At 39.6% G+C, this 23,458-nt stretch overlaps 2 protein-coding genes across 4 annotated transcripts; one reads left to right on the forward strand and one right to left on the reverse strand.

Moving 5' to 3' along the window:
- Positions 1–262: 262 nt before the first annotated feature.
- On the reverse strand, positions 263–3,607 carry LOC122027133 (galactose mutarotase-like). Its single transcript, XM_042586006.1, has 5 exons — positions 3,373–3,607; positions 3,185–3,234; positions 2,145–2,271; positions 1,197–1,304; positions 263–1,121 (listed from the first exon to the last, which is right to left on the reverse strand). Exons 1-5 carry the CDS (start codon positions 3,470–3,472, stop codon positions 499–501), a joined length of 1,008 nt encoding a protein of 335 aa, XP_042441940.1. The 5' UTR covers positions 3,473–3,607; the 3' UTR covers positions 263–498.
- Positions 3,608–16,702: 13,095 nt separating this feature from the next.
- Positions 16,703–23,311, forward strand: LOC122027141 (TORTIFOLIA1-like protein 1). 3 transcript variants are annotated; one of them, XM_042586026.1, is made up of 7 exons: positions 16,709–17,646; positions 18,806–18,997; positions 19,103–19,190; positions 19,281–19,933; positions 21,130–21,280; positions 21,362–21,993; positions 22,877–23,311. In XM_042586026.1, exons 1-7 carry the CDS (start codon positions 16,801–16,803, stop codon positions 23,066–23,068), a joined length of 2,754 nt encoding a protein of 917 aa, XP_042441960.1. In that variant the 5' UTR covers positions 16,709–16,800; the 3' UTR covers positions 23,069–23,311. The 3 variants fall into 3 exon arrangements, with proteins under 3 accessions (XP_042441951.1, XP_042441960.1, XP_042441970.1); XM_042586036.1 differs by having other exon boundaries at positions 21,371–21,993; XM_042586017.1 differs by having other exon boundaries at positions 16,703–17,646; positions 21,130–21,993.
- The last annotated feature ends 147 nt before the right edge of the window (positions 23,312–23,458 follow it).

A 23,458-nucleotide genomic window follows, 5' to 3' on the forward strand; every position in this document is an offset into this window, starting at 1 on the left:
AAAACAACATTAATGGTATATTATATTCTGGAGAAACTTTTGCTTAGTCCGAATGCATCACCTAGTGGAGTAAATAATTTCTTAAGGAAAACGAATTTAAGAAAAGCCAGCAAGTGATCAGGAAGATAGTGATGCCGGATATCAGGATGATATCGACTTACATTGCATATAAGAAACTATTCAAGATCGGAAATAAAGATGGTGAGGGCGACACCTTACCCAAACCAGCAAGTGATTAGGAAGATAGAGACACCAAGAAAAGTGACGACAAACACTCGTTCATCTTGAACAACATTTACATGACTCATTGTTCTGAGAAGAATACAATCGAAGAACTGATATAGTTATATGAAATGAAAGTAGAAGTTCTAATTACCTTGCTTAATCTAGAAACATATGAGGCAATGGAATTAATACCTCATGTTTTATACAGTTTATTCCCCAAGTTAGACTGCAACAAAAGAGAACAACAGATAAATAGAAACATGGAAGAAGAGCTCAGTTGCTCGAAAACTCAAACACCATGGTGTGCTTGTACTTCTCTCCGGGTTGCACCACAACAGATGGAAAATTCAGTTGGTTGATGGCATTCGGGAACCCCTGCGTCTCCAGGCACAGTCCTGCTTGCTTGCCATACACTGCCCCACCCTTTCCCACAACACCGTCGAGAAAGTTGCCGGTGTAGAACTGCATGCCAGGCGCATCGGTCCACAAGTCAAGCACCCTCATGCTCGAAGGATCCTTCACTCTAGCTGCGTGCTTCAAGCCAGATTTCTCTTCTCCATGGTCCAGTTTGTAGTTGTGATCATAACCGCCAGGTACTTGAAGGATTCTGCTGCCTATCTCGGTTTCTGCTGTGAAATCGAAGGGGGTGCCACTGACTGGTTTGATATTGCCGGTAGGGATTTGGTTGTCATCGACGGGAGTGATATGAGATCCCCATATCTGGATCGAGTGATCAAGGACATTGCCAGAGTTGTGCCCGGCAAGATTCCAGTAAGTGTGTTGAGCAAGACTGACAGGAGTGGCTTTGCTAGCAGGAACAGCTTCCATTTCAAGCTTCAGCGATGTGTTCGAAGGGAGGGAGTACTTGGCAGTGACAGAGAGATCTCCAGGGTAGCCTGTCCAAATATCGATATTAATCTCTGACTAGATGATGAGCAGCACAATGAAACTATTCCTCCTCATCATTTTACCTTCCTCACCATCCTTGCTGTGATACTTCAAGGTGATTGAAGGGAACTGATTATTCTTGTTATATTCAGCAACCTCCCCTAGCACCTTATCAAAACCTGTCTTCCCACCTGAAGAACATGCCGAAGAAGTTCAGTTATTCCAACAACCTGATCAAATCATGGATGAGGTGAAAAAAAAAAGTTGCATGGCTCATACCACATACACAAATCAGCACAATAAGAGTTGCCTTCAAACTGAATATTTGTTCTAGTTGACACTAGCATCGTTGCCCAAATTTTAATAATATAATTCAAGTGAGGAGAAGTTGATAGCATCGGTGCTTGATGACGCTTCAACAATCAAGAGTGGGTTTGCAAACCAAGTTAGATTAATCTGTCCTAACCCTCAGTGCCATAGGACACAGCATGAGATACCATAGTTACATAAGACAAAAGGTCCCAAATATAAAGGATTGTCAGCATGCATCCTTTCAGTATTGCAGTTTAATTTCCACATAAAACTTTAGAGACACAACAGGACAGCTGTAATTGTTAATAAAAGCCAAAAAGTCACAAAGGGTTTGACAACATGTGTCTATTCATATTAATATCCATCTAGATTGGTGCCACACATGAGTTCTGATCATATCGTAATTATTACATCTTTCTAACTTACATTTACACAAGTCACCTAGACCATTTCGTCTTGTTTTATTTGTAATCAGAACTACCCCTCCAAGTAAAAGGTTTTTAACCCATGTCTCCTTAACCAACAGGAAAAACCATTGCATAGGTGCCATGAGTACAATTTAACAAAGATAGTATATAACTACAAACTAAAAAAGCAGCTAATCCAACTCAGGCTAAAGAGTAAGATCATAATCTTTTGAAGTAGTTTATATTTGTTTCACAAGAAAAATAAATGTGATACAGAAACATCACAAATTTGAAATTGACTTCATTTCCAACCATGAAGGCTGTTCGGTCCATTGTTGATAAACAAGGAATGTTCAACGCCGTTGAGAGCAAACTTTCCTTCTTTAATTCTGTTTGCTACCCGCCCAACAATGCATCCAAAGTAAGGAGAAGCGCCTTTCTGATTAGGAACATATGAAAACAACAGACACAAAATAGATAAAGAGCATGCACCGGCAAAGGAAAAGAAAAGATTATCAAGAATGCACCACCAAATGAAAATATGAAAATTCATTCGCAATCCAGGATATTTCAGAACACTCAATAACATAGTAAAAGGAAACAAGATAACAAGGAGAGATTAGATCAATATGGATATTTAAGATTCAAAATCAAGATTAATCGACAATTCTGCAACATATGCATATAAACTATTTTGGGTCAATGCTTATGAGGGACATGGGGCATCTTTATATCAAAATTAGACAGCAACATAAAATTTTAAGAAACAAAAGCAAAATTCTAGATTTATCGTCAGTCATCACAGCATACAGTTCACCAATTAAACAAGGATACCTGTTGTCTTCTCTAGATCTTACCTCTTCATAATTAGGCAGACAAAATCTGGTTCTGAAAGAGACTACTACTCTCGTACCAAATGGAAACAGGCCAACGATTTCTACAGTTCAAGCACAAACCACCTGGCCAGACAAGCTTGAATTTGTACTCGGTGATATTACCGACTCGATGATTCAAATGCTTGTTAATGATTCAATGGTGATAATAACTAAGGTCAGGGAACAAGAAATACAATTTTTACTGAATTTTCTTCCATCTAGGCATAGTCTATAAAATCAAGAAAGCAGGACGCTATTCATTATGAAATTAGCTTCTCAAATAGAAGTATAACCACAAAGAGTATCTTGCTAGCGAAAAACAACAGGTTCGTAGTATTTATAACTAGATGTAAAAATTATAACTCAAGGAAAAAATTCAGACACGTAGAGAAAAAAAATCAGATCTTTTGTTATTACTAATATTGCCCAACAAAAATTATGACTTTAAACAATGATCAAACCCATAGAGAATCTTACCTGATACGGCTCGATGGTATCGAAACCGAGTACTACATCGGCGACATTCCCTGAACCCCATAGCGACAGAGCGGAAAAGAAAACAGACGTAATATTAGGTGAAACCATAAGAAGAAAAAAAACTCGAAAGACCGGCAAAAGATCGAGTACAGAGGAAGGGGGAATCAACTAGGGTACGGAGCAATCACCGTTGGCATCAGGGACGAGGAGCGATGTGATGGTGGCGCCAAAGTTGGATACTTTGACGGTGATGGCGCCGTTGCTGAGTTCGTATATCTCCGCTGCCATTGCTTCGCGTCGTCCGCGACCTCGATCGTGATGCTACGAGCGAGGCGGTAGAATTGTGTTGCTAGGTTCACGTATCGGCGTCCCACGTGCTAGATGGGTTTTTGGAGGCTCCTATGCCAACGGCATCTCAATGAGTGGTTTTTAAAACGGTCATTGTCGAGGCAAAATTTGAGGTTTATAATTTGTTTAATAAGTGTAGTGGAATTTTAAAGTCATTCCAAAATTATCAAGGCAGGTGGTCATTAATTAATGATGAAAGTTATATATAGATATATTAAATAAAAAATAATAAATAAACATATATAATTTAATAATATAGGACATAAAAAAAATTATAGGGACATTTTTTTAATTATAAAGAGGGTGATAGATTTTTTTTATTTTTGACATGATATTAATGTGACATATTAAAAACTATAAAAAAATATTTATACATCTTTAACCATTAAAGATGCTCTTAAGCTTGGACGAGATTATGTAGATTATATATCTTAGCAATACAATTCTAAGGGCATCTCCCAAGCTCTCACAATACCACATCTATGTCATATTAAAAAGTAAAAAAAAACATTACTTTTCTTTCTACTGTAAAAAAAAAAAAAATCAAACTTATAATTAATATATTTATTATATTGTTATTTAGATTTATATATAATTTTTTATAAATAATAATTGATAAAATATGATTAAAATTTTATAAGATTTAAATCCAACATTGAATAACATTAATAATTAAAAAAATAAATTACATAAATATTGCATTATATCAAAGAAAAACATAAATTATAACAACATATATAAAGATCAACTTAAACACATCAAACTATTTTCTCATGTATAAGAAATTATTCTGATGTCATCTTATTAGTATCCTTCATAAGAATTTCATAATCTTTACGAAGAATTTCGACTTCTCGTAAAATCATTTTTTGCATTTGATATTTTTAATATCTTATCAATCTTTGTTGATACTTTATTCCATTATATCACCCTTTCTGATTTTAGATTTTTTTTTTTCCTTTCTCTTCATTGTCTTTTGCCCTGTCAAATAAATGCAAACTTTAGAGTTATCCATATCAACATTCATATCTAGAATTGATGTCGAAGTGTTTCCCTTGATTAAGATGTCCTTGTCTTCTTGTTAGAGTTGGTTTAAATGTTATTTACTTTTTAGTTCAAGTTTGTTTATTGTTTCAAAATTTTATAATTTTAAGCTATTTGATTGATTATTAAGTTTAATAATATGTTTATTTATTTTATTTTATTTTATTTTATGTGCTATTTTTATGAGAGTTTTATTAATAAATATACTCCACAATATTAGGTTATGAATATTAACGAGTTGAATACATATATATTTAAATTTATTTATTTAATTTAACAAGTTATTCAATCCCGCAAAAGGTGATTTCACTTACCTCAAATGGTCCAGTATCACCGGTCCCACGATAATATACAAGCAAGAAAATCATAGTACACAACGACCTCCAGGTAGGAGGGCATAACACAAGGCGATGAAATCCTCAATAATCGACCTGTGCCCAATCTAGTAAATCTGCCATCCAAATATCAATTGCGCTACACCCATGAGAATATTTAACAAACTTTTAACAGGTTTTTACAGAACCATATAAGTAAATTTTTAAAATTACCAAATCGTGTAGGTTATTTTCAAATTACTAAATCACGTACCCACTTTCCGTTTTACTCCTAATTAGTTGACTATTAAAAAAATTAGTCAAATCAATTTCTATTTGAAAATCAATCGATTGAATTTTAACACTAGTTGGATTGATTTATCTTTGTGCCGAAATTTTAAGCAAATCAGTTGACTGATAATGAAAATCAGCCTAATTGCTTCTATATCAAAGTTAATTTTGAACAAAATCAGTTGATGGACCAAACGATTTCGGATAATATGAAACTAGTTCATATGTGCTCAGCTAGTTCTCTTGATTATATCCATGCCCTCAAATTTTAATTTGACCTAATATATTAAGAGCAGTGATTTTTTATCATTTTGAAGTCGTTTGGTCCATCAACTCGATTGATGGACCAAATGACCTCGAATTGACACGAAAGTAGTTCATTTGTATTCATCTACTTCTCTTGATTATATTTATGTTCTCAAGTATCAATTTGACACAATATATTGAGAGTAGTGATTTTTTTTTAATATTAATTGAATTTTTTGAACACATTCATGTTCAAAAAATTACTCATCTTAATATATTGGGTCAAATTAATGTTTAAAGGCATAGATATAATTAGTAGACTTAGCCGAACACATTGGAACTAATTTTATGTTAATCTAAGGTTGTTTGTTCCCCCAATATATTTTTGCCCAAAATCGACTGATGGACCAAACGACTTCGGAATGACATAAAACTATCTTTTATGTGTTCTTCTACTTCTCCTGATTATATCTATACCCTCAAATATCAATTGGACCCAATATTTTGAAAGTAGTGATTTTTTGAATATGAATTAAGTTTTTCAAATACATTTATGTTTAAAAATCACTACTCTCAATATATTGAGTCAAATTGACATTTGAGAACATGAATATAATCAAGAGAAGTAAACGAATACATAGGAGCTAGTTTCATGTCAATCCGAGATCGTTTAGTTCATTAGCCAGTTTTGCTCTTATATATTCGTCTAGTTTTCCTGATTATATTCATGGTCTCAAATATTAATTTGACTTAATATATTGAGAGCAGTGATTTTTTTGAACACGAATACATTTGAAAAATCTAATTTGGGTTTTAAAAAAATCACTACTCTCAATATATTGAGTCAAAATGATGTTTTATGGATATATACAACTCAGAATGACATGAAACTAATTCCTATGTGTCGTCTACTTCTCCTAATTATATTCATGCCCTCAAAGGTTAATTTAACCCAATATATTGAGAGCAATAATTTTTCGGACAAGAATGTATTTGAAAATTTTAATTCATATTCAAAAAATCACTTCTTTAAATATATTCAGTCAAATTGATGTTTGAGGGCATAAATATAATCAAGAGAAATAGGCAAATACATAGGAGCTAGTTTTATGTCAATTCGAAGTTGTTTGGTCCATCAGTCGATTTTAGGCAAAATCAACTAGTGGACCAAACGACCTTAGATTAATATAAAACTAACTCCTATGTGTTGTCTAGTTCTCCTAATTATATCTGATGTGGCGACAGACGAAGGCCCATCTGGCACGGGGTCAACTGCCAAGGAGGAGGCCAAAGTCAAGGTGGTCAACGCTCAGGTGGTAAAAACTCAAATGGAGGACAATTGCAATAGTCGATCGGGTCAGTGGGGGCCAGACCGAAAGGAGACATGTCCAAGCAGACCACCCGTCCAGCTTGGGATGATATATAAGATAGCCAACGCTTAGTACGGAGTAGTAGGACACCAAAGGAAACTAGATAGTTTGTCCGAACGGAGAAGGAGTGCATGTTACTACACAACCATCTCACGAAAGGGCAACTGAGGTCGACGGAGCGGAGGGGTCCCGGCCGAGCGGCTACCCCGGTTGGCCAAGTAACGGGACCTGGCCATAAACAGAGCGAAGGAGTCTCGGCCGAGCAGCTATCCCGCTCGGCCAAGCAACAGGACCACCGTAATCTCTCTTGATATCCTTTTGGGAGATAGTATCGCTGACATGAGGCATGGTCGACAAACAGATTGTACGACGAAAGCTTCTATTGTCTCGTTAGAGATATGCATACCTTGCTAAGGTATGGTGTCAGAGGTACTTTCCTGACAAGTCCTTTCATAAGATCTATTGGAGAATGCACTCATGTCTCGAGAAGCATGCATGTTGCCCATCAAGGCTCTATATAAAGGGGGCCCATCATCGGTGGAGGTACGCACGATTACTATTTGGTGCCTAGTTCTATTGTTGCTCCACTTCTTCTACAAATTTCGACGACTGATTTGAGTATCGGAGGGTCAACACCGGGGACCCCTTCCCTGGCTCGGCACTGATGTTACTTGTTTTGTAGAGCAGAGCAAGGTCCACATCCGGTCAGCGAAGCCGCCACCTCCCCAGCTTTCCACCTTTCTGCTTTCGGATAGGATCATTTTGGCGTCGTCTATGGGAACATAGCCTGCATCTAAACAAGAAGATGGAAGACGCTGGACGATTCACCGTGGTGATGCTGACACAAGAGGAGCTCGACATGCTAGTACAAGCCCGAGCAGCTAAGATAGTGGAGTAGCAACAACAACAGGCGTTGGTCGAACGTCAAGCGCAGGAGCCCGTAGCATCAACCGTTGGTCGAGCTGAGCACGGTGACCGAGTGGACCGAGTATCTGCTCAAGGTAATAGCAAGAAGTCGGCTGGCACGTATTGGGAAGTGCCCAATGCACCTATCTCCTTCCACCGAGCGCTGTTCAAGACCCCGTCAGAGGAACGGGACTGAGCGGATAAGGATCAAGGGTCTTCTTTAGATAATGCGCCCGTTCGGGATGCAAGGAAAGGGAAGACACCAGGGAAGATGATTCGCCTGAGTGAATCAATCAGTAATTTTCGGAAGGGATCCTAAATGACCCTCTGCCAAGGCACTACATCCCATTAGCGATCGAGGAGTATAACGGAACTACCGACCTGGATGACCATTTAGCCAAATTCGACAACATGGTCACACTTCATTAGTACACCGATGGAGTAAAGTGTCGGGAATTTCTCACCACCCTCTGATGTGCGTAGATATTATGATCGTTTATGCATATTTTAATGCACATTCACTTGCTTTATTTGTATATATTCTTCGCACGATCATCTCTCATATTGTTTATTCAGTATTAATTACTCTTTTGTCGGAGGTACTCTTTTGTTTAGTTTTGTGTTGACAGGGATAACTTTTGGAGCAAAAACGGTGATTGTCGACGCGTCGGAGCAAAAGCAGCAAACTTGACACCGGTCGTGCAACCTTATATGACCATGTGGTCATTCCCGAGAGAGAGCAGCATATGGCCGTGCGACCTTGCACGGTCGTGCCTCACGACCAAAGACAAAGGATGACATGGTCGTGCGGATCTCGTACGGTCGTGCCACTCTACTCGAAGAAGGAGAGGAGTTGGTCGTGTGGATCTCACTCAGCCGTGGCACGGGTTGTACGGTGCCCGTGCCCTAGCCTATAAAAGGGCTCTTAACCCTTCCCCTTTGGGAGCCGGAAAAAGGGAGATATACCTTGGTGTCGTTCCACGCCGTCTCGGACCTCTGTTCGACGATCCGAGATCACCTCCATCATCGCATCAACTCCAGAAGCAAAAGATTGGATCTGAAGATCACTTGACGTCATTGAATAAGCATCTCTATTCCATCTCTCTTCTTGTCTGGGGATTGAATGTTTAATTATACTATGTCTTTGGATTTTTCTCCTGCGTCTATGGAGTAGATTCTTTGTTCTAGGATCAGGGAGTAGTTGTGGATAGGTTATGATGTAAGATTCATGCTTATACTTTCACTCTTTGAATGATTTCGCTTGTCTTGTTTCAATTTGATATGCATGAGACTTGTTTGTCATGTCGTATTAATTGATTGTGTTGGGATTGCTAATTTCATAAAGAGAGGATCTTAGATCATATACCCGAGGAGCCCTAGTGACAAGGGTAACCCGTTCACGGACATCTAGGATACTCCCTTGAAAGGAGAGGTAATTCCTCCACAAGGAAGTAAAAAAACCAAACCAAACTCCTATCTCTATCCTTAATGATACCGACCAGGTTTGCATTCTTGTGATTTACCGAGGCGCCCTAGTGACAGGGGTTAACCGTAACAGGATTTCACAGGGATCTTTTCTGTTTAGTGCTTAGGGGTAGTAGCTATAACTTTCGACGAGTACATGTTGATTGACAATGAGGAAAGGATAGAACATGATGCATTAGTTACCACCACAACGAAACTGAACTCCTAGAGCTCTTCCCAAACCAAGTAAAACTCTCTTTCTCTTGCCAGTTCTCACATCTACTTCCCAAGTTCTTTTCTTCTCAAGAAACAGTTCACTTACAACCATCGGTAGTTTAGCTAATTTTACGTGAACAATCACTAGTGCTTATAACCAGTCCTCGTGGGATTGATAATCTTTTATTACTGACGACGTATTCGTGCGCTTGCGGAAGTGTAACACCCTCTCAGATCAGCACAACGTTGGTCAACAGGTTGATAGATAGATCTATCCACGGCTTCAAAGACTTCCGAATGGCGTTCCTACACCACTTTACCAGCAGCCGTCGCCATCAGAAGACGAGTGTGAACTTGTTCTCGCTGAAGCAGGGGCCCAAGGAAGCATTGAGGACTTATATCCAGCGCTTCAATCAAGTGGCCATGGACATCTCAGTGGTCTCCTCAGACATGTTGGTAAATGCCTTCACCCAAGAGCTCACCGAGGGCGAGTTCTTCTAGGGGTGTCAAAAATGAACCCGACCCGATGACCTAACCCGAGTCGACCCGAAAAAAATCAGGTTCGGGTTGGGCATTTTCGGCTTCGGGTCAGGTTCGGGTTGGAGGGTTGGAGAGTAAAAAATTTTCGGGTTGGGTCAGGTCGGGTTCGGGTTGACCTGGGTTGACCCGGGTTGGCTTAAATATAGAGTTTTGTGGATTTTTTTGGGGTTAAATCAAATTTTATTTTAAAATTTTAGATATTTTTATGTATATTTGTATGATAATGATGGAGTATTAAGATAAAAGTGAAGAGTTATAGGGAAAATAGCCCAAAAAAGTCGTTTTGAATCGGATTTTCGGGTTATATGGGTTGGGTTCGGGTTGATCGGGTTGGTCGGGTTCGGGTTCGGGTTTAGGTCTTTTGGGTTGAACTCGGGTTCGGGTCGGGTTCAGGTTGGGTTAAAAAAAAAAAAAAACTCAACCCGACCCAACCCAACCCGACCCGACCCACTCGAATTGACACCCCTAAGTTCTTCAGATCGCTCATTCGAAAGCCGCCAAGGGACTTCAACCACCTATAAAAAAAGGTCACCGAATACATCAACATGAAAGAATCCACACCAAGGAGGAGGGAGATGCCCGCTGAGCGCGCAAACAGAAGCCTCCCCAATTGATCAACTGATAGATTGAGCACTCCCAATCGATCAGCCGATCGATTGGGGGCTATAAATCGCATGTGAAGCGAGAAAGCTGAATCGATCGGTCGATCGATTTAGGCTTTTCCAGCAAAGAGCACAGAGGTGCAGGATGCAAGTTATAGCTACATCAAAAAGAAATAATTTTCAAAAGAAAACATACTGTAGCTACATGATGTATGTATGACATGACATGGTATTTTTATTTTTCATAATAAACATGAATGTAAAATATGATGTAATGACATATGATGGGCAAACAATCATGACACCTTAGCATAAATAAAATATACCTAGATAACCTATCTAAGTATCCTTAATTCTTGCTAAATCTAAAATTGATCCTAGATTTACCCTCATTTTCTTAAGAAAATATCAACCCCCAACTTGGTATTCCTTTTACTCTTGACTTGTTGTGTCAAATAAAATTAAGTTCAATTCCTCAAATTTTGGCACATTTTACTCTTCCAAAGAGTAATTAATATATCCTTTTCATTTTCAAAGGTGAACAAAAACCTTGAAAATGCCTCCAAGTGTCAACTTTATCAAGGTTGGATTAACCACCCTTCTCATTTGGAGTTGACACTCTCTAAACCCATCTAGAGTGTAGAGAATATGCTCTTCAGAACCCAAAATCTATTGATGCTCCTTGGATGTTCTAGGTATTCACTAGAGATAACTTTCCTAGATACCTTCCTAATGACCTTTCTAGGCTTCTTAGGAGCCTTGTTCATTTTCTCTAGGTCAACTCTAGGGATAACTTCCCTTGTGACCTTCTTGGTGACTTTTTTTGACTTCTTAGAAGTCTTAGTCACATTTGTTGTTGCAAAGATACTCCTAGGGATAACTTCCCTTGTATCCTTGACTTAACTCCTAGACCTAGGATTGGTTCCATAGGTACATGGAGCCCTATGATATGAAGCTACATCTTTCTTAGTCTTAGGTTTGCATCCCAAACCTCTATGGTCATTGGATGATTTTTGGTTTCCTAAACCTAGGTTATGCTCTGTTTGCCCCTTAATGATATTTTCCATCCTTTTTGGGTCTTTTCAATTTTGTCAAACCTTGACCTCAAGACTTGATTTTCTTTCTATAAATCCCAAGATTTTGATTTATCATTAAATCCTTGAGCATTTCTATTTCTAGGCTTATAACTAAGGTCCTTAGTATTCTTCCATAGTTTATCTACCTTCCTAATCTTAGGTGAGGTAGTCTTGGCATGAAGAGCTACATATTTTTCTTTAATCCTATCATGCCTTCTATTTTTATGATAAATAGCACTAAAATGATATAAAGTTGAACTAGCATGCTTTTTACCATGATTTAAAGAAATTGGCTCAATAAATGATACCTTGGGTTTGCTCTTACAAGCTCCTCCTTGACTCTTGCTTCCTTCTTTGAGCTTGGTTAGTTTCTTCCCCTTTGAACATTGGCTTCAATAATGTCCATTTTACTTGCACAAGAAACACACAATGTGTTCCTTGCTCTTTCTTATTACGGGGCTAACCTTCTTAGGCTTCTCCTTAGCCTTAGGTGCCACTTGACCATTCTTCTTGATCAATTTGGGGCACTTACTCTTGTAGTGTTCATATTCCCTACACTCAAAGTAAATAATATAATTTTTATTATTAATTGAACTACTTATACCTTCACGTGTAGGGATAACACTTGATCCTCCATTTGATGTCTCTTGATTTTTGGAGGATGCCCCATCTTCTTTTTCTCCACTTGGCCCGGAAGTAGAAGCTTCTCCTTCTTCTTAGTCCGGAGTCACCGGATGTCGCTCCCCCTCAATCCTAGAGGTGGAGACTTCTTCATCTTAATCTTCTACATGGAACAAAGAGTATGCTCCCTCTTTGCCCTTTTCATTGCATTTTGTTAAGGATGAAGCCTCTTCTTCTTCATCCGATGTTGAGCATTTCTCAACTTCGGGCTCCTCTCCTTCTTGATCCAATGAATTGTCCTCTTTGAGTTTTTTTTTAATTGGTACAGTGGAGGATTCCTCATGAACTTTAGCTAATTTGCTTCATAGCTCCTTGGCATCCTTGTATTCTCCAATTTGAGTCAAAATATTGCTCGACAATAAATTAACCAATAGGTTGGTCACTTTATCATTGACCTCACATCTTTGAATTTGCTCTTGACTCCATTTGTTCTTCTTGAGGAGCTTGCCCTTTGAATTTGTTGGAGCTTCAAAGCTTTCCATTAGAGCAAATCATTGCTCTATCTCTATCATGAAGAAGTTTTTGATTCTTGATTTCCAATAATCAAAGATTGTCGATATGTATTGTGGAGGAGGCACCCTTATGTCAAATCCAAGTCCATCTTAGAATTCCATTTAAAATTGAGCCTTTTGATGAAGTCTTTGACTTTTGAAATTTGCTCCAACTTCTTCTCCCTCTAGATCATTGCCCTTTTCGATCGCTCTTCCTTGCTCTGATACCATTTGTTAGGGTCGATTTGTAGCTAGAGGGAGGGGGGTGAATAACTCGTCGCGTTCATTATCTTGATGCTTCGTAATGATGTGCAGCGGAAAAGAACTCAAAGCAAACACTCACAACGCTAACAAGAGGATTTACTTAGTATCCACCTAAAGAAGAGGTGACTAATCCAAGGATCCACACACGACGCTCAGTCCGCTAATAAAACTCTCATTCTTGATAACTACCAGATATGGAGAAACCTTATACAATACTCATACATACAACAACTCAACGCAAGAAGAAAAATACAATGAATACAAATGAAAAACTCTCTTCTTGCTCACTTGTTGCTTGTAGTTGCCTCTTGAACATAAGAAGTGCACCAACACTTGCCCCCAAGAGCTTTCAAGAACTGGCAAGAAGTGTCATAGAAGATCACATGAAGATCAGGAAGCTAAGAAGGATTTGCCACATTTGAAGGCTTCGCCGTCTTTATATCTGCACTTCTAGGGCTTCCAATCGATTGGAGCTCCTCCCAATCGTTTGCTACGTCAGATTCCAGCGATCTTGGTCGTCTAAAACTTACATCCTGCGTAACGGTCGTATCTCATTCGATTGACCAATAGATTGGGGAGGCTTGAATCGATCGGCTGATCGATTCAGAGCGCATCTGTGCTCTTTGCTGGAAAAGCCTGAATCGATTGACCGATCGATTCAACTTTCTTGCGTCTTATGCGATTTCCAACCCTCGAGGCTTCTGTTTGCGTGATAAATGTAGGATCCAAAAGAATTTAGATATCTCCACAATAGCATGATATTGTCCACTTTGGGCCTAAGCCCTCATGGTTTTGCTCTTGGGCTCTACCCAAAAGGCCTCATGCCAATGGAGATATCTTTTCTCTTATAAACCCATGATCTTTCCCATGCGTTTCCAATATGGGACTATGTTTGCAACCTTGCAACCCCAACAATCCCCCCTCAAACAAAGGACCATAGGCTTCCCACGTCTGATCCTCGACCCACCAGGTCTTCCTGCCCCTCGATCCACCCGACCTACTAGGACTTCCTTGCCTAGCCGCAACTAGGACTTCCTGCCTGGTGCACCCACCAGGTCTTCCTGCCCCTCGGTCCACCCGACGTACTAGGACTTCCTTGCCTAGCCGCAACTAGGACTTCCTTGCCTAGCCGCAACTAGGACTTCCTTGCCTAGCCGCAACTAGGACTTCCTGCCTGGTGTCTGGTCCTCTTGATCCGAACATAGGAGCCTCCACTTTCTTTGTTTGAGGTCAATATTGTACCCACATGGTTCAATCAGACCATAGCTCTTGTGCACAGTCGACGGTTAAACCTTCTGGCAGTCAGGGCTCTGATACCAATTGTAGGATCAAAAAGAATTTAGATATTTCCACAATAGCATGATATTGTCCACTTTGGGCCTAAGCCCTCATGATTTTGCTCTTGGGCTCTACCCAAAAGGTCTCATGCCAATGGAGATATCTTTTCTCTTATAAACTCATGATCTTTCCCATGTGTTTCCAATATGGGACTATGTTTGCAACCTTGCAACCCCAACAATAAACACCCCCAATCGATTGACCGATCGATTGGGCTGCTATTTATCGTAGCATTCTCCTAATCGATTAGCTGATCGATTGTGCTTTGATCCAATTGATCGGCTCGATCGATCACCCTTGACTTGCTTAACTCAAGCTCAAGGGTCCCCAAATCCAACATTCGGTCAATCATGACCTGTTAGAACTCCTCGTGCCTAACATCCGGTCAACCTTGATCTGCTGGGACTTCTTCACCAAGTGTCCGGTCAATCCTTTGACCCACTTGGACTTTTCTCCTCATGCCAAGTGTCAGTCGACCTTGACCCACTTGGACTTACCGTCTCATGCCGAGTGTCCGATCCTCCATGACCCACTTGAACTTCCACCAAATGTCCAGTCACCCTTGACCCATCTAGATTTCCTCGTGCTTGGCTTCACTCACTAGGTCTTCCTATCTGCCTAGCTTCACTCACTAGGACTTTCCATCTGCCTGGCTTCACTTATCGGGACTTTCACCTAGTTTCACTCATTAGGATTTTCTCACTGCCCGACTTCACTCACCGGGACTTTCACCTGCTTAGCTTCACTCACTAGGTCTTTCACCTGGCTTCACTCATCAGGATTTTGTAACCGCTTAGCTTCACTCACTAGGTCTTTCACCTGGCTTCACTCATCAGGATTTCCAACCGCCTGGCTTCACTCACCAAGACTTGTCTTTGCCTAACCTCCAGTTAGTGCTTTACCAGTCAAGTATCTGGTCAACATTGACCTACTTGACTTTTCTTTACATCAAACTGGTCAAACCTTTATCAGAGGGGAATTGCACCAAAAAACTCCCCAATCGAATGATTGCACCTGCAATCTTCACATATTGTCAAACATCGAAACCTAAACATCAAGACTTAAGCTTGAGCCAACTTAAGTTTAGTCAACCTGGTCAACCTGACCCAGAGGAAATTGCACTAACATATGTAGGGTCCGATCAGAACCTGGGGAACACATGTAGGGTTTGATCGGTTGCGTAAGACACTGAAGATGATACTTGTCTAGTTAATCAGATTTGCAGCTTCCTTTGACTATACTTGAGAGGGAGACTTATGATACGGTGACTGACGAAGGCCCACCTGGCACGGGGTCAACTATCAAGGTGGAGGTCAAAGTCAAGGTGGTTAACGCTCAAGTGGTTAAGGACTGAATGGAGGACAATTGTAATAGTCGGTCGGGTCAGTGGGGGCCAGACCGGCAGGAGACATGTCCGAGCATACCACTCGTCCAGCTCGAGATGATATATAAGATAGACAACGCTCAGTACGAAGCAGCAGGACGCCAAAAGATACCAGATAGTTTGTTCGAACGGAAGAGGAGTGTATGTTACTACACAACCACCGCACGGAAGGGCAACTAAGGTCGACAGAGCGAAGGGGTCTCGACCGAGCTGCTACCTTGCTTGGCCAAGCAGTGGGACCTAGCCATAGACGAAGCAGAGGAGTCCCGGCCGAGCTGCTATCCCGCTCGGCCAAGCAACAGGACCACCCTAGTCTCTCTTGATATCCTTTTGGGAGATAGTGTCGCTGACACGAGGCATGGTCGACAGGCGGATCGTACGATGAAAACTTCTACTATCTTATTAGGGATATGCATGCCCTGTTAAAGTATTGTGTCAGAGGTACTTTCCTGACAGGTCCTTTCATAGGATGTATTGGAGAACACACTCATTCCTTGAGAAGCGTGCACGCTGCCTATCAGGACTCTATATAAAGGGGGTCCATCACCGACGGAGATACACGTGATTACTATTTGGTGTTAGTTCTATTGTTGCTCCACTTTTTCTACCAATTTCGATGACTGATTTGAGCGTCAGAGGACCAACGCCGAAGGCCCCTTCGCTGGCTCAGCACTGACGTTACTTGTTTTGTAGAGCGGAGTGAGGTCCACATCCGGTCAGCGAAGCTGCCACCTCCCCAGCTTCTGGACTAATCGTACACTTCTTAATTTATCTTGATAGTTAGTGAAAAATTTATACGAGAGTTAGTGAAAAATTTATATGAGATAAAATTAATCATTCAAGAGATAGTCAATTAAATTAATTAAAATTATTATTATTATTTTTATTAACAGCTCAAACATAAGAGAAAAAGTTAAAAACATATGACGTTCGAGGTCTATTTGAACTTTTACCGAACTTTGAACCCATTCGCGTAAGTGTCGGTCCGTTTCCCCCAAAAATACATTTTTTTTTGTTCCTTCGCTTGTTCATCGTCTTTCCATGGCGACTCCCGTTCCCAGGCCTCCTTTCAAGCTCTCCAGGTCCCTTTCCGCATTCCTAAGCCCTCGCAATTCTGCCTCCTTGTCCAAATCTGTACCTTCTTCTTCTTCTTCCTCTTCGATTTCCTCCCATCTCGCCATGGTGGAACTCAACTCGCGTGTCCTCGCTGTGCTCTCCAAACTCTCCGACAGAGACACTCACCAGATCGCCGTCGACGAACTCGAGAAGATCATTCGGACCCTCCCAGATACCGGCGTCCCTATACTCCTCCACGCCCTCATCCACGACCCCGCCGTGCCTTCGCCCGGCCTGCAGGACCTACCCGCGTCCAAGCAGTCTTCATTCCTCGTCGCCCGCCGCGAGTCCCTCCGCCTCCTCACTTTTCTCTGTTCCTGCCATACGGATGCGGCCTCCGCGCACCTCCCCAAGATCATCGCCCACATTGTCCGACGCCTCAAGGACCCTACTTCCGATTCCTTAGTTCGAGAAGCCTGCGGCGACGCCACAGGCTCACTCGCCACGCTGTACCTCCGCCCGTCGGTCGCGGCGGAGACTGCGTCAGAGGACGGCCCTGGCGGAAGTGGAGGAGGAGGATCATCGTCGGTGGTGTGGATGTTCGTGAAACCGTTGTTTGAGGCAATGGCGGAACAGAACAAGGTGGTGCAGGGCGGGGCGGCTATGTGCCTCGCAAAGGTGGTGGAGTGTGGGGGGATAGGAGAAGATGGGAAAATTGCAGCAGCAGGGTCCGCATTCCAGAGGCTGTGCCCGAGGATATTTAAGATGCTTGGTGGCCAGAGCTTTCTAGCCAAAGGAGCATTGCTTTCAGTTGTCTCTAGCCTTGCTCAGGTTTGTCGGCTCCGTAGTTTCCATTAAAACATAAGATCATAAATTTATGTCTGGCTTTGCACACCATGTATCCTTGCATTATGCTTTTAAACATTGCTGACTATGGCATTGAAGAGAATCATATATTGATTTTATGAACTACTGGGATTAGGATACATACCATCTTGCTCTCATCTTCCAGGTCTGTTTCCTTGTCGGAATTATTGAAGCCAACTTATTCTGCCATTTCCCTCCATCTTTTTGTTCTAAATCTTAGAAGTTAACTCGGACATATTTTTTTTGTCTTTATACATCTATTGTTTCATTGAATTTTGTTTTTAAATAGAGACAAAGAATAATCTCTTACATCATATTCATAATTGGTTTTAAAGAACCAAATACTGTTTGTGTGAAACAGACAATTTTATCTTTGATAGTTTGAATAACCTATGCAATTTTGCAACTTCTTATAACTATCTTATCTGATGCTAATTTAGAGTCTTGAAAGGTTGGACCACCATAAATACAAACACATGTCTTGCCTCTTTGAAGTTTAGTTCAAGCATACTTGCTTGGGCTATTGATCTATAACTTTTCAACATTCAATATTCCTGAGGATAGTAATATTTTGCATATGCTTTTATGGTTAATCTGTTCTGTCATTCTTGGTTTTGCTTAGTGCTGATGGTGGACACTGGTGACTGGACATAATTTTATTCTGTCCATGGAGTTAGTTCCATAAACTTCTGAATCAGATTGATTAATGTGGGAAAGACCTCAGTTTGTAAACTTAATGATGAAATCTATCTAGGCATGTTTTCAAACAGAAAATCTGAAGTCTTGAAAGGTTGGACCACCATAAATATAAACACATGTCTTGCTTCTTTGAAGTTAGTTCAAGCACCTGCTTCGGCTATGATCTATGACTTTTCAACATTCAACATTCCCAGAGGATAGTTATATTTTGCATATGCTTTTATGGTTAATCTGTTCTGCCATTCTTGGTTTTGTTTAGTACTAATGGTGGACACAGGTGACTGGACATAATTTTATTGTGTCCGTGGGGTCATAGACTTCTGAATCAGATCTACAATAGGAAAGGCCTCGATTTGTGAACTTAATGATGAAATCTATTTTTGTTTTTCCAATCAGAAAATCATTCTGTCATGTCCTTTTTCAGGTAGGAGCTATTAATCCCGAGAGCATACAACAAATACTGCAAATAATTTGTGAATGCCTTGAGATTAATGACTGGGCTACCCGTAAGGCAGCTGCTGATACATTATGTGTGTTAGCTTCTTACCCAAGTCATTTTCTTGGTGATGGTGCTGCAACAACCATAGCTGCTCTTGAGGCTTGCCGTTTTGACAAGGTAAGCTAGTCAGGTGCCATAACTAATGATGATTTAACATGCAGTGCCTACGTGAATTTCTTTAATTACTAGGTTGATTTTTTTAATCTTGCATTACATTTTCAGGTAAAACCTTGCAGAGATAGCATAACAGAGGCACTACAATTATGGAAGAGGATTAAAGGACAGGATGGAACTTCACCACAAAAAAAAGGTCCGTGACTTTATATTTCCTTCTGAGTTCTGCTATGTATTTGTTGTTCATGACGCTCATCTTACTTTTAAGTATTTAACATTACTGCAGAATCTAGGAAATCCGAATTGGTTGATAACAATGAAAACGAAGATCATGAAGGGTTTGGTCCTATTAAAGTTCAGGATTTATCAAAGATTTCCTATGCTTCTGCTTCATCTGGTGAAACCATGTCTGTATTAAAGGGAAACAGCACTAACATACCAGAGAAAGCAGCTGCACTTATAAAGAAAAAGGCACCTGCTTTGACAGACAAAGAATTGAACCCAGAATTCTTCCAGAAACTCGAGAACAGGAGTTCAGATGACTTACCTATAGAAGTAATGGTACCTCATAGGTGCTTGCAGTCCTCTCATTCACAAATCAAAGGGCAACAAGAAAATTGCAGACATTTGGTAGGAGTGCCAAACTGTGATGGAACGACACTCCCAAAGTTGGATTACTCTGATGGATGTGAAAATTCAAATACATGGGACAAGGGGTCAGAACAAAGGCTGTTGTGGTCGAAAGATTCAAAAGCAAAACTTATTGATGATAGAAGTGAGAGATTTTTGAAGGATTTACCTCCAGGTCATTTAGAGGCCACTAGATCTGATGCCCATACTGAATGGCCATTTATGAGTAATAAAGCTAGTTGGTCAGCCATACAGAGACGATTAGCTCAATTAGAGAGGCAACAAGCCAGTATCACGAATATGTTACAGGTTTATCGATAAACTAAAACTTCTTTTATTATTTCATCATATGTGATTTTCCCCCCTTCCATTCTGTTCATGGCTTTGAATATTGGTGGCTTGTAACTGATTGTTGAAATGTTCTATTTTCCAAATTCCATTAGATTCTCATTCATTTTTTACATCCTAGGTTATGTTTGTTTTTTTTCCTAAAACATATGCTAATATGTCTGCACAGGATATATCTGAAGTTTTTATCAGTTTCTATCTATTGCTGATTTTGCATAACTTTGTCAATTTGTAATTCTCATTTTATTTTGCCTTGTTGTCCCTGAAATACAAGCATCTTCAGTAGCTTTTCCTCTATTATTTTTCATTTCCTTTATGTTGGTTAGTTATGGTTCTATAATAAGCCATGTTTCTTTTATTTTTTTTAATTATAGCAAGTCATATTATCCTAATGTTGTGGGGTCATCTTATGACACCCTCTTTAGATTCATATCTGAAGTGGAAGATTATGGTGGGTTGGAGAACTGGATGTCATAATGTGTATTACTATTACTTATGGCTTATGAATTTTCAGTTGCATGTGTAGGCCTATTAAGTTGGCTTATTTCATTAGTAGTTGAAATATACTGTTCTTTATTGATTATAGAGAATATTATTCAAATATGTTCAAACACCTAAAAGCTCTTATATTCATATGGTTATTATTTTCAACATAATTTCCTTCTAATTGTCTCTGCATCTGGTATTGTCTGAAACTAGTATGCTGGAAATACGTGAAAAGTCCCTAAAGGTTTCTCTACATTTAATCCATGTGAAAAATTCCATGTTTGTAGCATATTTGCAAGCATGATATTGGCATTTGCTGATCATGATCTGAAGAAAATATAATCTTACTGATATAAATATTGAACCATGCACCCCTGTAAAACTATAAAGAAAATTGATGTATGATAAAGACATCCCTTTTCACAAGGCTTCTACAAAAATATCATGCACTTTATATCCTCCTTGAACCATCACCCAGATCTTCATCTTGGATATTGCATTTCCCTCCAGATGCTTCACAACTTAGCCCTTTCAGAAACAAGGTCAATTCTCTCACTTGAGATGTCAGATTTTCACCCATCACATCGTTTGGATTTTGTCTTTTTCTTTCTTACCATCTGATATACCCATTCATTGCTATTAAACTATTCACTAGTTTGTCACAACTTCAGGACTTTATGGGAGGCACCCGTGATAATATGGTGAATCTAGAAAATAGAGTCAGGTGTCTGGAGAGAGTTGTGGAAGAAATGCTTCATGACTTGGCTATGCCATCTGGAAGGAGAGGAGGAAGTATGGCTCTACAATTTGACAATTCTTCAGGTAGATCTTCATATACCAGCTCAAAGTTTAGCAGCATAGTTGAGATGCGATTTCCATTTTCCAAAAGGTTTTTCTCATCAGGCAGTGTAGTTTCTAGTGTAAGAGGAAGAGATTCTACATGGAGGTCTGAATCTGAAGCATGTGATTCATACGGATACACGATGTCAAGAAATGGATTTTTGAACTCAAAGCGGGATTTTGATGCTGTTCCAGTGGATGGTGGGGCACACAGAACTGATCATGACACGGATCAAATCAATGGCAGGAGTTCGTGGAACAAGGGATCAGGATCAATTAAGCTTGGTGAAGGACCTTCAGCAAGAAGTGTTTGGCGCTCCTCAAAGGATGAGGCTACTCTGGAAGCAATTCGGGTAGCTGGGGACGATAATGGTACTTCCAGAAATTCTGCACACATACCTGCTCCCCAATTAGATGCTGAAGCTTTAACAGATGACAATCAATTGTCAGATAAGGGTCCGCATTGGGCATCTTGGACTCGCACCATGGATTTATTTCATATTGGTGATATTGATTCAGCTTATGCAGAGATTCTTTCAACTAGTGATGATTTATTGCTTGTAAAGCTGATGGATAAATCAGGTCCAGTTTTTGACCAACTCTCTAGTGAAATAACAAGTGCAGTCTTGCATGCAATTGGACAGTTTATGCTAGAACAAGGTTTGTATGATATAGCCCTAAGCTGGCTTCAACAGGTACCGATTTTTATCTCTCAACATTAGAGTTTATCCTGTCTGTTAAAAAAATTCATTATATCAAATTCTAAAGTCTAAACTAATTGCGCTAGTAGACTTATTTCACAATCATTTAATTCCTTCCTGTATCTCGAGAGACTCTATTGCTGTGCATATTGTTAACATCGATTGGCAGTTTACTGAGACTATTATGCTCCTAAAGCAGGGAAGCACAGCCATTGATGGCTTTAAGGTTTTCCTGTTTGATTTTAATATCTTTTTTGATTGCTTAATTCTCTATTGGGTTCTGTTCACTGTTCTTGTTCGTTGGTATTGAAGGTTACACTGTTTACATTTGACTTGGCTTCAGAGTGCAAATTGCATAAGTTTCCTTGAATCAATACAGGTTGGGGCAAATAAGTCTGTCTAGAATATTGTTTTCCAATCATGTCAATCTATGAAACGGGTCTTAAGGTATCGAAGATTACTCTGTGTACATTTTGGCATAGCATGGAAGTGTGCAAATTGCAACAGTCTCCCAATTCCTGTCATGCCAATCTATGAAATGCGTCTTAAGGAGTGGTTGGATGACCACCAGAATCATGATCAGACATGGTGCAAGAGAATCATATGACAGCTGAAAATAATGTATAACTATAAATACTTGTTGTTTCAGATAGGTATGGTAATTTAGTCTTAATAAAAATCTTTTTGAGAGCTTTATCATGCAGCAGTATTTTCCACCGAGTTTTCTATATTTTTGCTGTTTACTCTCTCGAAAATATGCGAGTCCATAGGAAAACAAACCAATAGCTAGTATTTTCTTCTGCCTTTCAGGATGATTTGGCATTTCTTATTTACTGTTTCTGAAATCGTATGTAAGCATTTTGTGTTTGATTTGCAGTTGTCAGACCTTGTAGAGAATGATGTTAACTTCCTTAAGGTTCCACTTGAATTGAAAAGGGAGATTTTATTGAATCTCCATGAAGCTTGCAGGCTAAAACTTCCAGACAATTGGGAGGGGGCACTTCCAGACCAACTAATGATGCAGTTAGGTTCAGCTTGGGGTCTCAGTTTGCAACAATTTGTCAAGTAGAGCATCTAACAAAGCTAAAGTGAGGGAAAAAAAAACATATAACAGATCTGTCATTGCTATGTATTTTCTTTTTCAATTTTTGGTTGTATTGGCTTTGTTAGAAATATACGTTGTAATTAAATTCTACAAGGAAAATTGATCCTTTCTTCATTGCACTTAGTAAAAAACAAACATCTCTCTTGGTCTTGTAAATCTTTCATTTTTATTTTACTGTTAATAAACTATTTCAGTATTTCTTTTAAATTTACTTTTGTATACATTATCATGCATAGTATTCTTAATCTTTTTTATTCTACTCTCCCATATTTTTGGAATGTGCCTTAGAAATGATTTTTTTTTTTTTTTGCAGATATGGTTGGAAAGTTTGTACCATATAATCCATATTCAGTG

The sequence above is a fragment of the Zingiber officinale genome, chromosome 1A (assembly GCF_018446385.1).
Source record: "Zingiber officinale cultivar Zhangliang chromosome 1A, Zo_v1.1, whole genome shotgun sequence".
Taxonomy (NCBI): domain Eukaryota; kingdom Viridiplantae; phylum Streptophyta; class Magnoliopsida; order Zingiberales; family Zingiberaceae; genus Zingiber; species Zingiber officinale.